The 23,499-nt window shown below is 37.3% G+C and overlaps 3 protein-coding genes across 7 annotated transcripts in view; all 3 read left to right on the top strand.

Moving 5' to 3' along the window:
• LOC124864015 (protein tweety homolog 2-like) overlaps nucleotides 1–8,300 on the top strand; it is a 50,131-nt gene extending 41,831 nt beyond the window's left edge. Inside the window, exons 8-15 of the mRNA XM_047358616.1 lie at nucleotides 1,043–1,112; nucleotides 1,209–1,264; nucleotides 3,414–3,506; nucleotides 3,594–3,686; nucleotides 5,730–5,872; nucleotides 5,998–6,186; nucleotides 6,266–6,344; nucleotides 7,586–8,300. Coding sequence (XP_047214572.1) covers nucleotides 1,043–1,112; nucleotides 1,209–1,264; nucleotides 3,414–3,506; nucleotides 3,594–3,686; nucleotides 5,730–5,872; nucleotides 5,998–6,186; nucleotides 6,266–6,344; nucleotides 7,586–7,660 — 798 coding nt within the window. The 3' untranslated portion in view covers nucleotides 7,661–8,300. The remainder of the gene's footprint in view (nucleotides 1–1,042; nucleotides 1,113–1,208; nucleotides 1,265–3,413; nucleotides 3,507–3,593; nucleotides 3,687–5,729; nucleotides 5,873–5,997; nucleotides 6,187–6,265; nucleotides 6,345–7,585) is intronic.
• A 3,373-nt stretch (nucleotides 8,301–11,673) lies between these two features.
• On the top strand, nucleotides 11,674–17,756 carry LOC124864785 (charged multivesicular body protein 6-like). The gene is made up of 8 exons (XM_047359690.1): nucleotides 11,674–11,740; nucleotides 11,879–11,988; nucleotides 12,110–12,197; nucleotides 14,890–14,976; nucleotides 15,350–15,415; nucleotides 15,583–15,663; nucleotides 17,429–17,504; nucleotides 17,583–17,756. The coding sequence occupies exons 1-8, from the start codon at nucleotides 11,675–11,677 to the stop codon at nucleotides 17,630–17,632; spliced, it is 624 nt and encodes a 207-aa protein (XP_047215646.1). The 5' UTR covers nucleotide 11,674; the 3' UTR covers nucleotides 17,633–17,756.
• A 1,044-nt stretch (nucleotides 17,757–18,800) lies between these two features.
• LOC124864855 (brain-specific angiogenesis inhibitor 1-associated protein 2-like) overlaps nucleotides 18,801–23,499 on the top strand; it is a 77,831-nt gene continuing 73,132 nt past the window's right edge. For 2 of the 5 annotated variants that reach the window (XM_047359794.1, XM_047359793.1), the window contains exon 1: nucleotides 18,801–19,030. In XM_047359794.1, coding sequence (XP_047215750.1) covers nucleotides 18,959–19,030 — 72 coding nt within the window. In that variant the 5' untranslated portion in view covers nucleotides 18,801–18,958. The remainder of the gene's footprint in view (nucleotides 19,031–23,499) is intronic. The other 3 variants (XM_047359795.1, XM_047359797.1, XM_047359796.1) reach the window with 2 other exon arrangements.

The raw sequence follows: 23,499 nt of genomic DNA, 5'->3' as shown, positions 1-23,499 counted from the left end.
CATTGGAAATGTGTCTGAAAAAAAAATGCATTGAGTTTGTATTTTTCCAAGATAGAGAAAAACATAAACTGAATACAAATTAGAACATGTTACTATATACTTTAAAATGCGTAAATCCTTCTGTTATATTTCACTTATATCTTACAATCTAAACTAAACCTACATACTTTTCAAATACTGCTTCATGACAACATACACAAAGCGCAGAAACAAAAAATATTATTAAAGTAAATGATTTTGTTTTGAGTATGACTTTACATCCATCTTGTACATATGTTGTTGGTTTATGTTTTGTTTTCATCTCTCCTTTCTAAGTCGCTCTATCTGTGTGTGTGTGTGTGTATTGCATCACTTGTTGGTAGAATCAAAGGACATCTGCTCCCTGTCATGTCCTTTTGAGCCTACTTCACAATGACAAGTTGGAAAGAAAGACACCTCTTGATGGTGACTGACATTTACAACAGTGGACATATTTGAAATAGATGGGTGTTTGATCCTGAATGATAACAGGTTCCTGGTTGCCTTTGAGATTTATTGGTGTCAATGGAGCCCAGCTGTGAAATATGTACATGTGGTGGAAGACGTTCTAGACATTCAGAAAACCATGCTGTTGCATGGTGATGAAGCGAAAATGCCGTTGGTCCGTGTGTGTGCACATTAACCTTTCTGCGTGGATGGGTCAGAGATTGTGGAAAAAACGTAACTAGTTTTCATCCATGATTAGCAAAGCACAGCACTGTTGAAGCCTATTCCTACACAGTAATGTTTTCTTATGCTCTCTAGAAATAGTTATCCATATACATATGTAGGAAGATCAGGGTTAAAATAGTTGAATAGAAACTGATGCATAGTTGCAAAACACTAAGGTGATGTAATTCTGAAAACCAAAACGTTTTTCTTGCAGAGATTGTCTGTTATACCTCCCCTGTCCCCCTGAATTTAGTTTTGTGTTGCTTCACAAATTTGGGCATGCACCTTATGTGATTTGTAATGCATTTACTTCAGTCTTGCATGCTTGTAATGTGTTATTGTTTTCTCCCAGGGCACAAGCGACTTCTGTGTGTCTCCAAATAAATTCATTGTTAACCAAACTAAGGATTTCCTCACTGCAGGTAATTTATCACTAAAGACAGAATTGCACAGACACCAGTTCTTGTCACTGAACATTAAGGCCCAATACTAACCTTCCTGTTTCTCTCACCTTGCAGATGTTGCACACTATTATTTGTTCTGCAGTCCAAATCTACAAAACCCCTTCCAGCAGGTATTGACCAAATGTTCTGGCTGTCTTCTTATCCATGTAGTCATTTCCAATAAATCACACAAGTAAATATATTACAGTTTTTGAAAGATGTGCTATTTCTAATTAGATGCAAGTATTTTTTTAGGAACCCCTACATGATAAAAACAGTTCAGGACAAAGGGTTACTTATCTTAATTTGCAAGTATCAGAACAATGTGTTTTTTGTCTTGTGTATAACTTGTACTTTCGGTACTTTGATCTTTTTGGTGTACGGTTAGGCCCAGAATTATTCATACCACTTGCAGTTTGAGATTTAAAAATTAACAATCAAGCAGGAAGTTTGCTTGTGATAGCAAATGAAACAGGCATCTCTCTAAAAATAACAAAAACAATGTAAAATTAGTTAATTATCAATTTTTGAAAAATATTTTATTAAATACTTTATTTAGTCCTGCATTTTAAGCAAAGATTTGCACACAAAAATGTTTTAATTAGTTATTGAATGTTTACTGAGTACTTTAATATAGCCTTAACGGGATTGTGAAGAAAATCCTGTTCAAGAGGTTGGGGGAGATACACAAGGTGTGCACTGTGGCTGGAGTCAGTGCTTTAGGAACTTAACACAGGTGTTTTCAGGACATGGGTTACAACTTTTTCATTCCTGTTTTTAAGCCAAAACCATCTTATCCAGGCAAAAAAGTAAAAGCACTGGACTGTTGCAATTCATCTTTCTGTGTCATAACAGGTTTTGTGAAGATACTAATTTAATTTTCTAGCAGTGCTCGGCACCTGCTCACACTGTCAAAAGTACCAGTACCTTTAAGCTCATGATGATCATGGTGTTACTGTGCTTGACTGGACAGCACACTTACCTCACCAAAATTATCAAAGGGAAGATGAGAAACACCAGACCCAACAATGGGGACAAACTGAAGGCCCATATTAAAGTAACCAGGGCTTCCTTAACACATTAGTAGAGTCACAAGCTGATTGCCTCCAAGACACACTGCATTGATGCAGTAATTCATGCAAAAAAAACCCTGACCAAAAATGGATTGCATACATTGGTACATGGACTTCTCAGATAGACAACATTTCTGTGTTAAGAACCCTTATTTTATTTTATTTTAATTTGTTTACCAGAAATTAAATTTTGGGTCTCTATTAGGTTTAAATCATAATCATCTAAATTAACAGAAGTAAATCATTAAAATATATTATGTGTACATAAAGAATAATGCATAATAATATAATGATAAATAGATAAATAAATTATATAATATATACTATATATATATTATATAAATTTTGCATAGAGTTTTGTATTGAGTTGAATTGCTGAAATAAATTTTTTATGATATTCTAAGTTATTAAGATGCAGCATTTGAAGTGTATTTGCTATTCACCTCTTTTAAAAGAGTTTTCAATGAAACATTTATATTCCTTTCATGTTCCTAAAAAGGTAACTGGATGTGTTTAAAATGCTGATCCATTGCAATCCTCCCCCAAATAATAATAACAACAGAAATGCTGTGCATTCTCATTAAAGCTTGTTCAATATTGCAGCTTTGAAACTGAACAGCTGCTATTCAGAAACTGATCATTTTCAAGGCAAATCAGACTGAGTCATAAAACCTTGTCAAATAAACACAAACCCACTTTTACATGTCCAAGCATAACATGAGGGAGGGTTATAATAATTCAGTTTTAGAACATTTTCAATGACAGATGGGGTGATCTCGGGTATCTCGGCATCCATGAGATATATAATATATGTCTCACTGCAAAGATAAATCCGTGACCTATAATTATTAAAAACCTGCATGTTTAGCTGTCATCAAGGCACCCATTTATGTATTAAAGTGATGCCTGTTTTGTCTGACAAGATAATCCTTAATCTGATGGCCCAATTGATAAAAATATTGCTCTTTTGTTTCTGCTTAAGAGTCTAGATACGAAGGGGGTAGCAGGGTAATGGTAGGCGAGATAATTGATGTCGTAGGATAATGTAGGCCTGTCTGTCTAATGTAATCTTTTTTAAGCCTTACTTAGCACCAAATTATTTGTTTATATGATACATCCTCGAAAACAATGCTCTACATAATAAGATCCTCACATTATGTGTTTTTGATATAAGTGATGTAGTGACTAATTGTGCTTTGTTTTACAGTCACTAACAGTCTGCCAGCGCTCTCTTACCACTATGCAAATCCAGATCCAGGGCCTGCTGCAGTTCTCCCTGCCCATTTTTCCCACGGCTCAGGTACATAGGGGCCACAACACCTCATTATTACCCTTGGCTGTGAAAGGTTGCGTATCATTGTCTCCCCTTGTGCACTTTGTTATACAGAGAGACCTTTTAGGGATCCAGCGGCTGTTAAACTCCACAGAGTTCAATGTTCACCAGCTAACAGCTTTGCTTGACTGCCGCGGGATACATAAGGTAAGGTCAGAGTCTGACTAGGGCACTTTTAATAAGAATTCTTTGTTACAGAGCTCAAAGCCATTCAGAGGTCTGACTTGGCTTATTTTTGACCTTATCTCTGTGTAATTCTCATGTATTCATACTATTTTAGCAGTTTGCACACTGCTTGTGAGAGAGACAGACTCTGCTCACCAACTTCAGTCTTCTGATAACGAAAGAAGTTTCAACTTTATCACACCTGTTTTCATTTAAGATAAAAATTCTGCATTCTGGATTCAAATGTCAGCTAGATTTTAGAATATCAAATTGAGTGATCACCCTGCATTCCAGAAATGTTCATTTAAATAACATCTAACATGTTTTTTTTATTCACCAACAAAAGTACGCAGATAAAACACATCTGGGGAAAGTGAACTGTGAAATCTACTTTGTAATAAGTCAGTGATATCACAAGAGGTACAATAATCAAGCTGATCAGCTGACATTGGTAATGGCTATGGCAGGCAAGTGACTTCTAAAAGATTTTGACAGCTATTGAAATGCATTTGAAATGCATTTGAAATTGCATTTGAGTTGCAAGGTGTTCATTGATCATCTTCAGAAAACTAACTGGTACCAAGCCATTTATGTTCCCATTTGAATTTTCCTATTTGATTGTTTTTTTGTACATATTCTCCACTACAAAGTGAGAAAATGTTGTATTCTGCTTGTATCCCCTCGCATGGTTGCATGAATGGGCAGTATATTCAGTGGCACAGCATGCAGTCTGTAACCATACCAGTTTAGCTTACCCAAACAGTGTCTCTCTTTCTGACTGCTGAGTGATGGGAATTGTTTTTGTTACCTCTTCTTCTTTATTCTGGTGTTGACTGGAATGATGGTGGTGGAATAAGCTATACTGCAGGTGCATGCATGGTGTGACAAACTGATAGGACTGGGCCCATTATCGGTTTGCCTGGCTGGTAATCATTTTGGCTGATTCATCAGTTCTGCAGAAATATTGTTTTTGCTGGAGAATCATCTTTTTTGGAATGTATTAATGACAATGTGAGGCTTTAGGAGCAACTTGAGATAATCTCTAAGAATCTTTGGAAAATCTCCCTTTTCCATTATGCCCTGGTCTTCTGCAGAAACCAGTTTCATGTGTTTTAGTTTTGGCAAATCTTCCTGAAATCCATCCATTGTTCACATGTACATCTAAAACATTTAGCTGTAGCCATACAGCATACAACAAATGGCAATAGATGTGCTCAAAGATATATAATCAGTGGCTTATGCCTTTTGTGATGTCACCAGAGGTATGTGCAGCCAGTCACGTTTTCAGTAGGTGGGATTGTATCTTAATTGAATAATTTACAGTAAAATAGTACACCAAATAAAAAAAACTGAAATGTGGTTTTAAAAGAAACGTCTGGCTAGTAGTTTTAAATTACTCTAAATTGGTTCAAAAATTCTGCAGCACCAACGACATAGATGCCAGACATAAAACAAGATTGTTTTTTTGGGGCTTGTTAAACAGATTTAACAAGCAAAGCAAAACAGTTATGCTTCCCTAATATGCATATCATCAGAATTAGTCTGACATTAATATCTCGATCACTACCTCTGCAGTGGAAGACTGGGATTGCTTATTGTCTACCAACAGAACAATACATAGCCTCCTGTATTTAACAGCTTTTTTCCAACATTATTAATTGACTTCACTAATTGCCTTTAAACTTTATAATTGAAAAAAATAAGAATGCAACAGGATTTATATGAAACCATGGGTCAGTCTTAATAACACATGAAAAGCATGCAATAACATTCTTTCTTGCATAAACTGGCATATGTGAGGCTAAAATGTGCACTGAAGGTTTACTTGCATCATGGAAAGCTATGAAAATATTTGTGCAAGTAGAAATGGTTGTCAGGCCATTCAATAAAAGATAACATGTATTTGTTATTAACCAGTGTCATAGAAGGATCCCTCTTCATCTAATGGTTACGGGTTTATGTTTGAACATTTGTATTTTTTGACTGGAAATATTTTTTCTGAAGGCTGAAAACTGACTATTTCAGGACTACCTGGATGCCTTAATGGGTGTGTGCTATGATGGAGTGGAGGGGCTCCTCTACCTCTCTTTGTTTTCTCTTCTGGCTGCCTGCGCGCTCTCTGCAATGCTGTGTGTAATTTTCCGACTGTGGACATTAATGGGCAGCAGGTCAGCTCTGTGTGAACCCTTTACCTCATTGCGTACTGCCCAGCGTGTACTTCTGCAAAATGTTAAGTCCTGTGTCTTGCCTGTCTGTACGTCTGCCTCTTTCTGGATGTTTAACTCTCATCCAGGGAGAAAGAGTACAATGACATCGATGAGGAAGACCCGTTCAACCCTCAAGCACGCCGGCTGTCGTTTAATCCCAGAAGGTCCAACACGCACAGTTTCTGCAGCTACATGAGCAGCCTTGGCAGCCAGACTAGCCTTCATCCACCTCCTCAATCTTCTTCTAATTCCACAATACAACCTCCTGAATATATGTAAGATCAGCTGCAGATCACAGTATTCTAGAATCTGCATATTTAGCCTCATATCTTATTTTTTCTCCTTGGGTTACAGGAATCAGTCCATGCTGTTTGGAGGAACCCCTCGATATGAAAATGTGCCACTTATAAGGGGAGGATCGCCACCTCCTTTGGTTCGTTGGCCTTATGATGCTCTAGTGACCATAGTTTAATAATAATAATATGCAACAGCATGCACCATGAATATAATAATGCCAATACAATGCGCACAACCTCACAGGGTCAACATCTACTCATTAGATTTGTGTTGCAATTCAAGTGACTAAAGAGTGACCTCTGCTGGCCATTTGTAGAAATGCATCTTATCTGTGGACATTTTTTTTGTACGCTGTTAATATACTGTATTTTTGACTCACAAAATACAAAATTATTCTCTATATAAAATCAAACATTTACTCATGTTCAAATTACCTCTGAGTTGGTTAGGCATCACATGTTTTGCATTAGATTAGCAAAACCCACTTAATTGTTGCATAGTGTGTGTTTTGTCTCCAGAGCTTAGGGATAAATAATAGATAACAAATGGAAGACAGATAAATCCACAGTCAACATCTCTGCTGTGTTTTCTTTCTGCTGATATTTTTGCTTCTGTGGCTGGAACAGCCTTCATAGCACACCAAAGACTAAAAACACCTTTTGAGTGGGTGAAGGGAGGCGAGAATCTGGATCATTGTCTAAAATGTTGCTATCTGAGGCACATTTATATCAGTTAGAGACATTTCTCCTGTCTGTGTGCTCATGAAAGAGAAGCTTTAAAAAATGCATTTTAAATAAAAACTTCAGTTTGCCTACGTTTGTGTTTATGCTTTGGGATTTTTCTTTGGTTTTAGTATATCAGCTCTTCTGCATATTTCTCTTTTGTTTTTTTATGCAAGCAGTTTGTCAGTGGCATGTCTAACAGCTTTGTGGAAAACTCTTTTCGTTTTTAGTCCTCTACTTAGACTTTGATAACTGTAAGTGTCGGTTGATTTTCACCCTCTTCACTTGTTTGAATTAATCTTCCTTCCATTTTTTTCACACACACCCTAGATTGCTAATAATGTTTCTGCAAAATATTGTAACTTTTACCCAGCGACATTCAGTAACCCCGACTCTGACCTACTGCCGCTGTTCGAATGTTGCATGTGAGTGTAACTTGACCTTTACTTAAGCTCTTGTCTTCTTTTTACCTGCTTTTTAACACCAAACAGTTTGTTTTCCTCCCTCCAAATTATGCAAGCTTCCGATTGAAGCACAGGGCAGAATTGCAAAATTATTTCCCAAATTTTGTCCAAGATTACTTCATTTATGCAAATAATGTAATAACAAAAGATGTATTTTTAAAATCATGTTCATTTGTGTCTTTTACCTGCAGTATTCACCCAGTATGAGGACAACATACCTGTCCATGACTGAAGCCCAGAACAGACACTTGAGAACTGATTTCTAGGTGTAAGCTGATGCCTCCCAAACCCTCCTTCCTGCATCAATCTAAGCAAATGAGCTCCTGCTGAGAAAGCTGTCTTCATGACATAATCCTATTTACGGGAACAACTGACTTTTGTCCGATCTCAAGCATGAAAGCAGGCCATATGAGACAGATACTTCAGTTAGACTGCAGTACACTGCTTGAAGAGGCCTTTTGAACAGTGATTGCTTTTATGTAAATCCTACAACTGAAATTGAAACATTTCTGTCAGTCAGATTCAGAATTTTTAAATGAAATAATCCAGCAATGTCTTTTTTAAATGTCATGTGAAAAGCTTGAACAATCATGAAGGAGTATTTTGGTTTTGATGGTAAATGAGCAGTAGAACTGACTACACTGGGAAATACTATGTATGATTGACAGCAGTGTGGTAATGTTTTGACCTTTTAGTGACCTAAAATGGTGCAATGTTACACAAAACATTAACTTTTCTAACTATTACCTGCATATGTAATGGAAACTGTACCATATCTTGTAATTTTGTTTAAATGAGCCAAAGATGTCTTTAATCGAAAAGTCCAATTGACACACCAGAGGGGTTTTATGTAACAAATGAGGATGTAGATGCATGTGTGAAATAAAATTGACATTTAAATCCTAAGTTTTATGAAGCTGCTTTGATTTTGTCAGAAGTGTGGCAAACTATAAATATCAGTCCAAATGAATGGGTTGCAGATATATTATGGCTTAGAGAAATGGACTTTTCAAAAAGAAAACTATTTAACAATGTTTGTTTTTATAAATATTCCTGGGAATTGTATTCACTGTTTTTATACTGACTAATGTTTCAGGCTAATGTAAAAATACAAGACATTATATGTCTGATTAGATTGACCTACAGGTATAATAGTCTTACTGGAATTCATTGTGACATGATGATGTAAAAAAAAAAAAGTATTTAATGTATGCTGAAGACAATATAATGCAAACACCTGCCAGATATAGATTTACATTTTTTTTTAATTAACGAAGATGTTTGCTTTAAAGAGGGAATTAGACAGGTATTTCTAAGAAGATAATAAAACGGTCTAAAAGCAGCATTTTTTTTTTAAAGAAAAAAAACATGATCTGTTTGTATTTACATAGATAAAGAATATTTCAGCTCTATCTAATGTCATAATGTTCTGTACAATTTTGGTTAGAGTGTGAAATGTATGTTTATATGTGCATATCTATGCAAAAAGTTCTGATTTTAAGCGTCCATATTGCTAAATTAGATTATTATCAAGAATGTTTGTAAAACATAAAACATATTAAGTAATTTTGTAAACTATGTATCGTATAGGCAACATCCTATGCATTTTATGTGACATTTGAGGTTAGGTTTTAGCCCCATATTAATGAATTCACATATTCATGTACTTGTGAATCCGGGCTGCACGGTGGCACAGTTGGTAGCACTGTTGCCTTGCAGCAAAAAGGTCATGCGTGGGTTCTCTCTGGGCACTCTAGCTACCCCCCACAGTCCAAAAAATATGACTGTTAGGTTAATTGGTCTCTCTAAATTGCCCTTAGGTGTGAATGGTGTGTGCATGGTTGTTTGTCCTGTACATCTCTATGCTGCCCTGCGATGGACTGGCAACCTGTCCAGGGTGTACCCCGCCTCTTGCCCATAGACTGCTCGAGATAGGCACCAGCTCCCCCGTGACCCACTATGGAATAAGCGGTAGAAAATGACTGACTGACTGACTGTTTTTATGTTTATACTTTTCTCTCACTAGTAAACATGATTTATTTGTGCTCCTTGCACCATTGAAACCGACATTTGGCATTGGCATGAATGACCAAAGGTTTGGCTATAGCAGCCCGGCCGTGTATATTGACCCTGTGGATCTCCTGATGGACAGTTCTGGTGGAAACAGGAGAGTTGAGGTGCACATTTAATTCTGCCGTGATTTGGGCAGCCGTGGTTTTATGTCTTTTGGATACAATCCGGGTTAGCACCCGAACATTCCTTTCAGACAGCTTCCTCTTGCATCCACAGTTAATCCTGTTGGATGTGGTTCGTCCTTCTTGGTGGTATGCTGACATTACCCTGGATACCGTGGCTCTTGATACATCACAAAGACTTGCTGTCTTGGTCACAGATGCGCCAGCAAGACGTGCACCAACAATTTGTCCTCTTTTGAACTCTGGTATGTCACCCATAATGTTGTGTGCATTTCAATATTTTGAGCAAAACTGTGCTCTTACCCTGCTAATTGAACCTTCACACTCTGCTCTTACTGGTGCAATGTGCAATCAATGAAGACTGGTTACCAGGCTGGTCCAATTTAGTCATGAAACCTCCCACACTAAAATGACAAGTGTTTCAGTTTCATTGTCCAACCCCTGTACATTTCCAGCTCTGACACATCTGCCTGGTATGAAAAACAAAGTGAAACACCTTCTAATTATGCCTTGATTATTTTGAACATAATACCATTCTGGAATTATAATACCATGTGTAATTTATTGTACAAAGATGATTATGCTATTAATGGCGCTAAAAAAAACAAAAAAAACAAGGCTATTTGTACTATTCAATTCCATTGATTTTAAAGTGTTACAGTAAATTTCAAAAACATTTATTTTCCTATGAACCTTTTCGCATTTTGTCACATTAAAATCACAGATTTATATGTATTTATTTTGGGATTTTATGTAATAGACCCAAAATAGCATGAAACTGCGAAGTGGACAGGTACGGAAAAATTACAAACAATGTGCTTGTATTCAAACCCCTTTGCTCTGATACAACTTAATAAAATCCAGTGCATAGAATTGCCTTCCAACACTACCTAATTAATAGGGTCCACACATGTGAATTCAGTCTCATTAGATATATAGATGTTCTGAGAAGGGTCAAATGTTTGTTGGAGAGCATTAGTAAACAAACAGCATCTTGAAGACCAGGTAACAGACCAGACAGATAAGGTAGAACTTTAGGGAGAAGTTAGGTTTTATAACCTAACTCTGCCCTAAGGACATTTATTGTTAAACAGTCACATTCCCAATATCCCAAACTTTGGTCATCTTACCAAGCACTGTTCAATCCACTATTTAAAAAAAGGGCTATGGCACAATTGACATCCTACATAGGCATAGCTGTCCACCTAAACTGACAGACTGAACAAGAAAAGCATTAATCACAGAAGTGAAGAGGCCCAAGACAAAAGTGGATAATCTGCAGAGAACCAAAGCTCAGGTGGGACAATCTTTTGACAAGACAACTCTACAATGTGGCAACAAGAAACAATTGCAGAATACAGAAAAAAGTACTTTGGGAATATACTGCGATAACTTGTAAGCACAAATTACTACTTACTTATTTTCTATAAATTTTCTTGTAGATCACAGTTTATTTTTACATACATTTTTAATGAGGGGCCAGTTTATGACAGCTTATTTAACCACGGCACAGCACCTTTATCTCTTCATAAATCTTCAACATGATGTAAGGTTTTCCGACCAAGGTAAATATTTTGGAAAGCTGCAAATTCCTTTAGTGTTAGATATGTCCAACCAATTGACATGTTATGATAACTGTGCAATCATTAAAAACAAAACAAAACAAAACAAAAAAATTAAAAGAAACAAACAAAAAACAAAAAAACCCCGAAACAAAAAATAAGAAAACGAGAGCTGTCCAGAGTGCTAGCTGTCAATCAGCAGGGAGTGTCGTTCGAGAAAAAACACTGTAGCTTTTTATCTAGCTTTATGGAAACCGATGCTATATTATATGTGATATAAGATATTCTTCGTACGAGATTAGGTGAGTGGTACCTAAAACCTTTAAACTTCAAACTCGAAGCGATGTCATACCTCAGACGGCTAGTCCTTCCTCGCTTGCCGTAGGAAACGAGGAAAAGAAACCGGGGCGGACATTGCGTAAGCATATTGCCGGGTTGCCATTTGAGGCTGCTTATTATTGTAACAAAATGCTTAAGAAAAAGTCACATTTTGTATGTTGATAAGGGAGGATGTGGCTAAATAATGGTAAACGTCTTTGGGAGAAAGAGCCAATCCTCTCGTGTAACGGAGCAAGATAAAGCCATTTTGGTAAGGTCAGGATGTAGCTCCGTTAGACGACCACAAGGCTTTTATTATTGCTACTCGACAAAAACACAGACAAAATTAGCTGTACTTTATCAAATAAATGTACGTGCTTGTCTGTTAATTGTCTGCTGATTTTCGCAGCAACTAAAGCAGCAGAGAGATAAACTGAAGCAGTATCAAAAGAGAATCAGTGTACAGCTGGAGAAGGAAAGACTTCTGGCGAAGCAGCTGCTAAAAGATGGCAAGAAAGAGTAAGCAGACTTCGAGATGACGGTCTCCGTCTCCCTTTAAACAGATCATCCAAGTGGCAGCACTTCCTGTATGCACTCTATTTCTAATGTTTACATTTTGTCTTTTAACTTGTGTCTGCAGAAAAGCACTGTTGCTTCTTAAGAAAAAACGCTATCAGGATCAGCTACTAGAGAAGACCGAGAGTCAGATTTCAAATTTAGAGCGTATGGTAAGTTGGTTTTTTTTTTTTTCTCATATAAATATATATGAACATTTCTCTGATAAGCCTTTTGGACGTTTTCTGCTGCAGCATGAAGAAAATCATATGCGAACTCTTACTATAACATTTGCAGTACTGATCAGAGATTTTGATCACTGTAAAGGTTTAGTCTGCTGATGCTGGCTTTAGCCTGTTCCTTTTTATTTAAGAACTATAACAAAACACTTTTTTTTTTGTACTTTCAACATGACTTACAAATTTAACTGTCTCAACAAAACATTTATACAATAACATAAAACTGTTATTTTTTCATATACAGCCCAAAGTTATACAGCTGTCTCCTTCTTTCCGCATTGCTAAAAATTTATAAATACAAACAAAATCCTTCAGGTTATGGTACAAATAAAACCTGATTATTAGGAGTTGTTTTGGCGCTTCAATATACACTGCTCAAAAAAATAAAGGGAACACTCAAATAACACATCCTAGATCTGAATGAATGAAACATTCTCATTGAATACTTTGTTATGTACAAAGTTGAATGTGCTGACAACAAAATCACACAAAAATCATCAATGGAAATCAAATTTATTAACCAATGGAGGCCTGGATTTGGAGTCACACACAAAATTAAAGTGGAAAAACACACTACAGGCTGATCCAACTTTGATGTAATGTCCTTAAAACAAGTCAAAATGAGGCTCAGTATTGTGTGTGGCCTCCACGTGTCTGTATGACCTCCCTACAACGCCTGGGCATGCTCCTGATGAGACGGCGGATGGTCTCCTGAGGGATCTTCTCCCAGAACTGGACTAAAGCATCCACCAATTCCTGGACAGTCTGTGGTGCAACGTGATGTTGGTGGATGGAGCGAGACATGATGTCCCAGATGTGCTCAATCAGACCTCTGGTGAGCACATGGAGGACCATGCGGCCCTCCAAAGAAATGCCACCCCACACCATTACTGACCCACTGCCAAACCGGTCATGCTGAAGGATGTTGCAGGCAGCAGGTTGCTCTCCACGGTGTCTCCAGACTCTGTCACGTCTGTCACATGTGCTCAGTGTGAACCTACTTTCATCTGTGAAGAGTACAGGGCGCCAGTGGTGAATTTGCCAATCCTGGTGTTCTCTGGCAAATGCCAAGCGTCCTGCACGGTGTTGGGCTGTGAGCACAACCCCCATTTGTGGACGTAGGGCTCTCATACCATCCTCATGGAGTCGGTTTCTAACCGTTTGTGCAGACACATGCACATCTGTGTCCTGCTGGAGGTCATTTTGCAGGGCTCTGGCAGTGCTCCTCCTGTTCCTCCTTGCTCAAAGGCAGAGGTAGCGGTCCTGCTGCTGGGTTGTTGCCCTCCTACGACCTCCTCCACGTCTCCTGGTGTACTGGTCTGTCTCCTGGTAGCGTCTCCAGGCTCTGGACACTACGCTGACAGACACAGCAAACCTTCTTGCCACAGCTCGCATTGATGTGCCATCCTGGATGAGCTGCACTACCTGAGCCACTTGTGTGGGTTGTAGAGTCCGTCTCATGCTACCACGAGTGTGAAAGCACCACCAACATTCAAAAGTGACCAAATCATCATCCAGAAAGTATAGGTACTGAGAAGTGGTCTGTGGTCCCCACCTGCAGAACCACTCCTTTATTGAGTGTGTCTTGCTAATCGCCAAAGATTTCCCCTGTTGTCTATTCCATTTGGACAACAGGATGTGAAATTGATTGTCAATCAGTGTTGCTTCCTAAGTGGACAGTTTGATTTCACAGAAGTTTGATTTACTTGGAGTTATATTGTGTTGTTTAAGTGTTCCCTTTATTTTTTTTTTTAACAGTGGATATAAGTGTTTTAAATTAGTCGTTCATTTACTGAAACCATACATGAGCCTTAAGAAGCCTTTATGTCATAATCTTTCGTTAATTGTTTTAAACTGAATTAATTTATTTGTATTAGAGGTGATGTCAGAATGTATATTTAAGAGAGAGAGGAGTTGGTATTACATCCATCTACAGTAAAACAGGATTTCACTTTTATTTTAAAACAAGGACAAAATGATTACCAAGGTCACCATTTAAACTGTTTTTAGCACTTTATTTAACTTTTCAGGGATTCAAGGATATTTATTGTCAAACAGTCACATTTACAATGGAACAGAATGAAATGTGGTTACCAAGGTCCCAGTTGCAAATGCTTGAGTGCAGTTAGAATTACTATGGTAATGCTAACTGCACTCAGCTATAGCTTTAGCCTTCAGTCTGTCTGTATTTCCTTTAGAGTCCGTGGAGCTATATCTTAAGTGTGAGATTTCCAAGACTGACAACATTTACTAATCCAGCATGATTTGTGAGACATAGTCGGATTTTTCAAAAGGTTAAAACAGACCAGCTTTGCTGTACTATTCAGCTTTCTAAAATGTGTTTAAATCTCACACCTTGTTGAAAAGTCTCAGTGATATTGAAAAGTAGCTGAGTTTTGTTCTACTAGGTAAATATCTGATGAGATCATACTTTAAATGGCCTGATTCTGTCTTATTTTTGGTGCATCTCTAAACTTTTTATAGATCTGTACAGCGGAGAAATACTGTCAGTTAAAAGTGACATGATAAAACAAACATTTTTTGAATTAGCCATTTTGTTTTGTTGGCATACCTGTCATATATGCTGCAGCTACATTTCTAATGCATTGCTGTTATTTGTCAACAGGTTCAAGATATTGAGTTCATGCAAATTGAGATGAAAGTTATTGAGGGGCTTAATGCTGGCAATGAATGCCTGAAAAGCATGCACGAGGTAGATGTTCAGGTTTTTCTTCTGTTCTCTGTTTATAAATGTACCTTCCATATTGATTGTAATCTTGTACCCTTAGGCTTTTTGTACATCAGTGCGCACTGTAACAGGGTTAAAGGTTCCCCCTGATAGGAATGCTTTCTATAATGTGATCCATGAGTAAGGTCTGAGCAATGCAGAAGGCTCTTGGATTGTGCTGCAGCAGCATAGCTAGTACACATGGCTTTAAGATTTTAGGATTAGGAAAGAAAAGCCTCAGCGACATCAGTTTGCATACTCAGATCTTCTTAGGGGATTCATAAGTCTGACAGAATGTGAAAAAAATGTTTTAATTAAAAATTATAAACAAAATGTAATGTGGGTTTGTTTGTGGCAGATCATGTCAATAGAAGATGTGGAAAAAATCCTGGATGAGACCCAAGAATCAATTGAGTATCAAAGGGTAAAGCATTTTCTTCAAATTTACAAACAGGAAAATGTTTCTACTTCCCCATATAATTTTTGTTTACTAATTTTAAATTACCTATTTTTTACTTCAAATCGTGCAGATTGTAGCCTAGAAGTAATTTTAGATAATGAATGCACAAAGTCTACATTTTGCTTCTGCAGCAAATAGATGAAATGTTGGCTGGAGCCTTGACCCAGGAAGATGAAGATGCCGTTTTAGCAGAATTAGAAGCTATCACTCAGGTGGGTTCTAAGATTTAACTTTCTATTTATTGTGAAAATGTCTTTTCACTCATATATCTTCCTTTCCTGCTGCACTCAAATTTAAACACACTGTTGATCTTGTCTCTTCTGGAGAAGAGCAGACACATAGTAGTTTAATTTACATATTTAAAATCTAAATTTTGAATAGAATTGGAAAGGGTTTAATACAAGCCACAGCCATGTAAGAATCTAATTACAAGTTGTAACCGACACAATTGTGGTTACAGTGTTGACAGTGGTTCAATGACTGCATTTATTCTTCTTATACAAATAAAACGAAAAAACTGCAATGCAGTGAGATTAATTGATCTGGCGTAGAACAATCTGACACGAGAAAAGCAGCAAGTCTTCCCTGATATTTGGTCACCAACAAATATTTTATGGATGCCATCATAAAGCCTGAATGAATATGCAACATGCATCTTTAACAGGACAGATATGTAATGCTCAAGTTTCATTTCATTGTGGATTTGTTCTGCTTTAAATTGAATACACAAGCTCAAGCACAAGCTCAGTTCTAAATCCAGTTTCATGACAAATGTCCTCTAAAGTCATTTTACAAGACTTACTGGTCCAACCGATATACATTTGTAAAAAATTTAGTTTGGTCTAAACTCAGTACAGAGCCATAAAATTATATCAATGCAATTGGATGCTATAGTGAGATACACATCCAAATACAGTAAAATAGTCCTGTTTGATCCTACTTACAGTGCAGTACAATCAAACTAAGTTGATCACATAATGCCCTGTCATGGAAGGTTATCTATCTGATGGAGTACAGCTATCTTCGTCCAGGAAAGAGATGAAGCTAAACACACTCACTGAGTCAGATGTACTTTCTGTAGCAAAGAAACAAAGAAGGCAGCACAAAACAAGTTGTAGCAAATGCTGCATCAGTGCAACATTCTCCATTCCAATGGACTGCATTTGGCAGGATGGGTTTAGCTGCATCAGTGCATTGTCCAGGAAAGAGAAGCAGCAGCGAAGCATTGGGCCAGGTGTACTTTCTATGGTAAAGAAATTTCTAGTGGATTTGTTTGCATATAGTAAAATAGAAACATTTACTGTTCTGATCTAAGAATCACATATATTCCCCACTTATATATTTCCACTCATATATTTTCCACCAATGTTTTCCACCAGATTTGTATATAAATGTCTGCATTAAAATAAGCTATTGGAAGGAGTAATCACTCTGGGGTGAATTGAAAGATGCGACAAACTTTGTCCCTCACCTCAGAGGAATGGTTGGATGTGAAATCTCAGTGTCTGCAATTAGGACAGTTATACAACAGCTGCTGTTAAACGGAAACAAAAAATGTTTCTGTTCTTAAATGGACACCTTTCAAGCTCAGCTACATTCTGCAGTGAGCCATGAGAATAATAAAACTGATTTTGTGGAAGAAGATGTTATGGTTGGATGAGATAAATATTGATATTTTTGGCCTTAGTTACATCAAGCTTTACCTGAGGAATATCGCAAAAGTAATACAACACCAGTTTATTTTTTTGCACTAATGCCTTCATTGTGTCTTAGGGCCAGTTCATATGATGGCATTTTTCATGAAGCAGTTTTATTTTATTTAGATCTCAAACTATCAATGAACAGATAAAAACTGAAAAAAGCTGGGAGTTCTGTACGTTTATGAATACATTTATTTTAGCTTCTGAACCAAGCATGCCTTTAATCCTCAGAAAGCTTTTGTTTTTATTTTTCTGTTTTTTGTTCTTTTTTATACAGGAAGAAGATGTAGCACTTCCAGAGGTTCCCACTGACCATGTACCAGAGATACCAGAAGCTGCTAAAGTTGAACCAGGTAGACTTTGTGTTTTTATTCCACGCACTTGAAAGAAATGTTTAAAACTTAATTATGTTCTTTTTTTTCTGTTTTTAGAGAGGAAAGACGTTATGAAGAAACAGAACAGAGAGATGCTGGCAGCGTAACAGAATTTCTGGTTGATATCCAGTGCTGATCTGCAAATGAAGCCCTTTTAGTTTTGTGATGATGATGATCTGTATCCAACAGAGACTTTTCACACAGTTTACAAGAAAAACATTGTTAAGCCACAACTTAACGTGAAATATTGCATTCCTGTGTTTAATTTTGAATAGTGTTTCATAGTTTCTGTGCTGGTTAAGACATAGAGGGAAGACAATATGATTTTTAGATGTTTTAAAATAATAACAAAAAATCAAGACAAAAACGTTTCGGATATTAAACTAAGCTTTGGAAAAAAGAGCAATCCTGACTCTTTCTATGAACCTGTAGAGCATGCTTTTCTCCAGGAGATGGCACTGCTTTGTTTTTCTTTGACTATACTATGCAAACCATATGTGCATTATAAAGGCATCAGTGCAGTAAATTGAACGTGTTTACTGTCAAATAAAAAGCTTGCTGATTGTGGGAGAGACACGGGAAAGCAACATGGTAATGGAAATACAGTCCTGTATTTCTGGTAAATTTCTAGGCACTAATTAATGTGAAATTGAGGACAAATAGTCCCCAGTGATGTTTCCGAAATCAGTCTCTCTGTCTTAAAGCTTTCGTACATCAAAACATTTATTGGAACTGGATAAGCTGCTTAATGTTAGTGGTTGAACGGCACATGTATCAGTTCCTTCACTGGACGAGCTGCAACTAATTGTCCCAAATGATCTTTAATGACAATAATCAAACATGTAGCCCTGTGGAAAACTTTTTTACCAATTATATGATGTACTTCATGGTCCATATTAGAACCAAAATACATCATTTCAGTCTTTTATGAATTTTCAGGCTCCACTTGGACAGAGATGTAGGAGGGCACCAAATCTACAATTTGACAGCATAACGCTACATTCAACGGCTGTAGGAAATATAGCATTCAGTCTACATACAATAAAATGGGACTGGCATTTATTTCAATAGTTAACTTTTACTCTCAGTAACGTGGCATCTTCTTTTGAATAAACAGCCGCTCTTTTAGTGTTTTATATGAGTGTCCTTTGAAAGCTAACTGGGCAGCGTATTTTATTTGAATGCATTTGAATAACACACTATAGCTCCGGGATTGTGAAAACACGGCGCTCTGGAGTGGTCCGTGAAGGCAGCAGCGGGCTGTCAGCAGCGGAGAAGGAAGGTGTGTTTAGTTTGTAGGTTTCGGTAGCGCAGCCTCATTCCTGCGGTGGCGTTTCTTTCGGTCACTGTTAGCTCAAACTTGTGTTTTGTATCTGTCCACTGCTTTTTTTTTTTTTTTACACGGATAAACGTTTTTACGCTAAAAACCGTTTATGGTCCTGGCTGAAGATTTCACCATGTCTCGCACCGACGAGGTTCATCGCATGACGGAAAATGTGTATAAGGTAAGGCTGAACTACTTAATAAAGTTTGGAGATATACATGAGTTTGGCGGTTAAGCAGTTAAAAAAATGCATTAAAGTCTATAAGTAATTTTCTTTTTAATCTCATAAGAAAAAGCACAAAAGCTGATAGGTTTCATTGTTTTAATGTCCCTGTCTAAAAGAACCCACTCCGTCCTTTCTTATAACATCCAGCCTTGCCTCAGGTTAATTAGGGCAACACATTTAGGCCAAAACCGCTCCCGTACCTGCAATATCAGGGTCACAGTCTCAATACATGAAGGCCTGTTGAATTAGTCCGCCTCTGTGGTATTGGTAGTTGAGGTTGGGCTTTTCTCTGGAAACCGGTGGATTTATACAAGCCTGGTTTTTTGAAATGGGAACATTCTGCATTCCAGTGGACTGCGTTTGATAGGGAGGGTTTAGCCTCTGTTGCAACAAGTACACATTTGTCCTGTTCCTCTCAAACCTGTTTTTCATACAAAGACCTGTGTGGACTTGGCAGGCAGTGTTTAATCCTCAACTAAAGGAATGGGTGGGGGAAAGCTATGATTAGATTTGACTTAAAAATAATAAGCAGAATAAAAGCCTAAAAGAAATTGGTCGGTTTATCAGATTTGGGTTATCAGATGTTTGCACCAGCATGAAATAACATCTGAGAAGAAGCTGCACTTACAACAGACCCATTAATCCTCTTGTTTTCACTCTAATTGCTGTGTAATTAATTAAATAAATAAAGGAATGCAATGTATTTCTTTTTAAGGAATTTGTTAAGCATGACTTGGATGTTCCAGAGCTCCTATAGAGTATTGTCAAAGTATTTTAATGTCCAACTTTCATTCTGGTCATACTGGGTGAATCCATCTTCACATATAGTAATGTTCAACTAAACTGAATATTATTGATAAGATCATTTGTTGCAGTAATTTAATTTACTAGGCGGAACTAATTATAAGGATTAGTTACACACTGATGTTTTCAAGCATTTAGTTTTGTTAATTATGGTGACTTTCCCCTTACAGCTATTAAAAACATAACATTTAAAATTTGAATATTACATCAAACCATAAAAACATGTTTAATACAGAAATGTGGGCTTAATGAAAAGTATGTTCAATACCTGCTAAATGGTTATTTTAAAAGGGTACTTTCAATCTGACAAATGAGCCTCATTGAAACATGTATTGTAATTTTTTGTAATGTGACTGTGCATCCTTCCAGTTCTTCAGTTTTTCTGTTTTTCACATTTAAAACCTGACCACTGTACAAATATCCACCAGAAACTTATGGCAAACCTTTGAGCTTTGGAAATTTAAATTAGGAAATATATGGAAATTTGACGGACCAAAATAGTGAAGGACCAGCATATTATCACTACCCCATGTGTTTTAATGTCTGTCTGAGTGGGATGCCCTGCACTATTAGGATTACTCCTAGTTTTTACTTCTAGTAATGTGTGTTAATCACGGAAGATATATTTGTAAGTGTCCTGCTTTTAAAGTCAATTGAGGTTTTCTGTAGATTTTGTTCATTCAAGTACAAACACAACAGTCAACCTTTGTCACTGGGGAGGAGGCACCCCGTCAGAGCCCTGACAGGCAGGAACTCTGAGGGGCAGTGGAGTGGGAAGGCAGTCCCTCGCTTACTCTTGGGATCTGACCTGGTGGCAAATAACACCCAAGCATGCATGCAAGCTTTGATGTTTTTGAAAATGTAAAAAGGAGGATTCAGACATCTTTAAAAAGAATTCATTTTCAATTTGTTTTCCTGATTGTCAAAAGTATTTGTGATCAGTTTTTTTGAGTCCACTGATTGGGGAGAGTGATGGTTAGTAAAGACAGAAATTGAGACAGAATTGACTAATTCCCTGAAATCATTAGAAAATAGTTAGCTTTTGTTATTCAAAGCAGAACTCTAAAACTATGCAAAGCAGAATTTTAAATATTTGAGATGCATCAGTCAGTTGGTGAGATATCAGAAATTTAAAAATGTCCAATTGGATATCTCTGATTGGTGTTCATCAAGTCAAATACTAAAACGTCTGCCCCCCCCTCATCCTATTTATTACGTCCATCAAATCTAGAGCCTGCCACCAGAGTCAGTTAAAAAACATGTCAGTCCACAGCATATTCTTTGTTGCATTTTTAGCTTAGTAGTAAACTCATTACTTCTATCTATTTTACTTTATAGTATGATAATATGACAATTCCAAGTCTGTATTGGACAAAAAAGCCTGACAATACTCAATTTACTGAAATGTCTCGAGTAAATACCACATTATTTGATATGATACACATGATAATGTGTTCAACAAAAATTCCATAGTTTTGTGAAGAAATGGTATTTAAGTAAACAAAAAAATAAAGAGAAATATGTGATTTTTGTTGGACCAAAGAGTGGGACACAATAATGTGATCTCTTATTTTTTGCAGAGCAACATGGATTATTACTACTAAGGGTTATTATCATTATAACCAATGTTTGCAAATTTGCATTCAAAGAGTTGTTTTTACTCATTTTTTTGCTGCTAAGGCAGTTCAATTCCTTCAACAACACTGATTCTCAGTCGGAGGTACTAGTATCCCTGGGGGCACTTGAAGGCATTCCAGGGTTACCTATTTTTTTAATTTTTTTTAGTCAATAGAAACATAGCACACATGCATAAACACTGTAAAAAATTTTGCTATTCTAAAACAAAAATGTTTGATTCCTATATCAAGATGGTTTGACCCAACCTGGCTCTTCCAAAGGACAGTGGATTTCGGGATGTGCATAAAGGAACACCCTGACTTGTAAGGGAAGGCTTTGGAGATACTTCTTCCACTAGCTTCCACATATTTATCTGATACCTCCTTCTCTGCAATGACTGGTCAAAACAAAGCCACTAAATAGAAAGAACCAGGAAAAAACTGGATTAGCATTTGCCCCATTGCCACCAAAGATGGCAAAAATCCACCACTGGTTGCAACCAAACGTTTGTCACTAAAATGAAAGAGCAATGAAATCAGTTCAGTGCAACTGTGTCATTTCAGAGCAGTTGAATCCAGTGTTGACAATTTGTGATTTTATGATACTTAGAAATTATTTTAAGCAAAATTAAGTTTTTTGTTTTTTTTTTTGGGGCAAAAAAAAGTTATTTCTTAATTGACTGAGACCAAAAAGTGCACATTAGGATGATAACTATTCAATGCTTATTAGTTAGAATATTTAGTAAATCACTCCCTAATTTTTATTATAAATCAGCCATTTCTTTTTTTAAATACTTTGTGCTAGATAGAGAATTCTTGGCTGAAAAAAATTCATACAGGGTACATCGCAGAAAAACAGTGGCAGTCCACTGATTTTTGTTAGGAAGTAATGGTTAGCCCTGCTTTCTCACAGTTTCTTTGCCATACATGGATTCTGAATAGATCTGTGTATTTTCTTCTTTCTATGCAAGCAAAGGTCTCTTGAGGAAGGAGAGATGTTCAAACATGCGGCATATGTAAAGCAGTTGCAGCGAGCTGCTGGGCTGATACTGAGTAATCGCCATGGTAATGAGGGGGGTGATTGCTGATGTTAGACAGGTTTACTGTGTGTGTGTTTAACAGGGTGAGACTGGGAATTTTGAGTCTCCCTGCATGCATTGCTCCTTTGGTAAAGGCCCCGGGCACGCCTAAGCTTTCGGGGAGGATCTTGTTCAACAAGGGAGTTATGTCTGGTGCTGGGAAACCCAGCAATTTTTGCATGATCCTCTGTGACTCACTTGAGTTCCCCTCCCTCCTGTAGGCAGGCAGCCCCAGACATGGCGGTTTGCGACTACAGTGCCTTGCGAAAGTATTCGGCCCCCTTGAACTTTTTAACCTCTTGCCACATTTCAGGTTTCAAACATAAAGATATAAAATTCTAATTTTTTGTGTAGAATCAACAACAAGTGGGACACAATTGTGAAGTGGAATGAAATTTATTGGATGTTTCAAACGTTTTTAACAAATAAAAAACTGAAAAGTGGGGCGTGCAATATTATTAGGCCCCCTTACTTTCAGTGCAGCAAACTCACTCCAGAAGTTCGGTGAGGATCTCTGAATGGTCCAGTGTTGTCCCAAATGACTGATGATGATAAATAGAATCCACCTGTGTGTAATCAAGTCTCCGTATAAATGCACCTGCTCTGTGAAAGTCTCAGGGTTCTGTTCAAAGCGCAGAGAGCATCATGAAGACCAAGGAACACACCAGGCAGGTCCGAGATACTGTTGTGGAGAAGTTTAAAGTCGGATTTGGATACAGAAATATTCCCCAAGCTTTAAACATCCCAAGGAGCACTGTGCATGCAATCATATTGAAATGGAAGGAGTATCAGACCACTGTAAATCTACCAAGACCCTCTAAACTTTCATCTCGAACAAGGAGAAGACTGATCAGAGATGCAGCCAAGAGGCCCATGATCACTCTGGATGAACTGCAGAGATCTACAGCTGAGGTGGGAGAGTCTG

The sequence above is a fragment of the Girardinichthys multiradiatus genome, chromosome Y, assembly GCF_021462225.1.
Source record: "Girardinichthys multiradiatus isolate DD_20200921_A chromosome Y, DD_fGirMul_XY1, whole genome shotgun sequence".
NCBI lineage: Eukaryota > Metazoa > Chordata > Actinopteri > Cyprinodontiformes > Goodeidae > Girardinichthys > Girardinichthys multiradiatus.
Note: the sequence above shows the minus strand (reverse complement) of the source record. Positions and strands in the feature narration are given on the sequence as shown.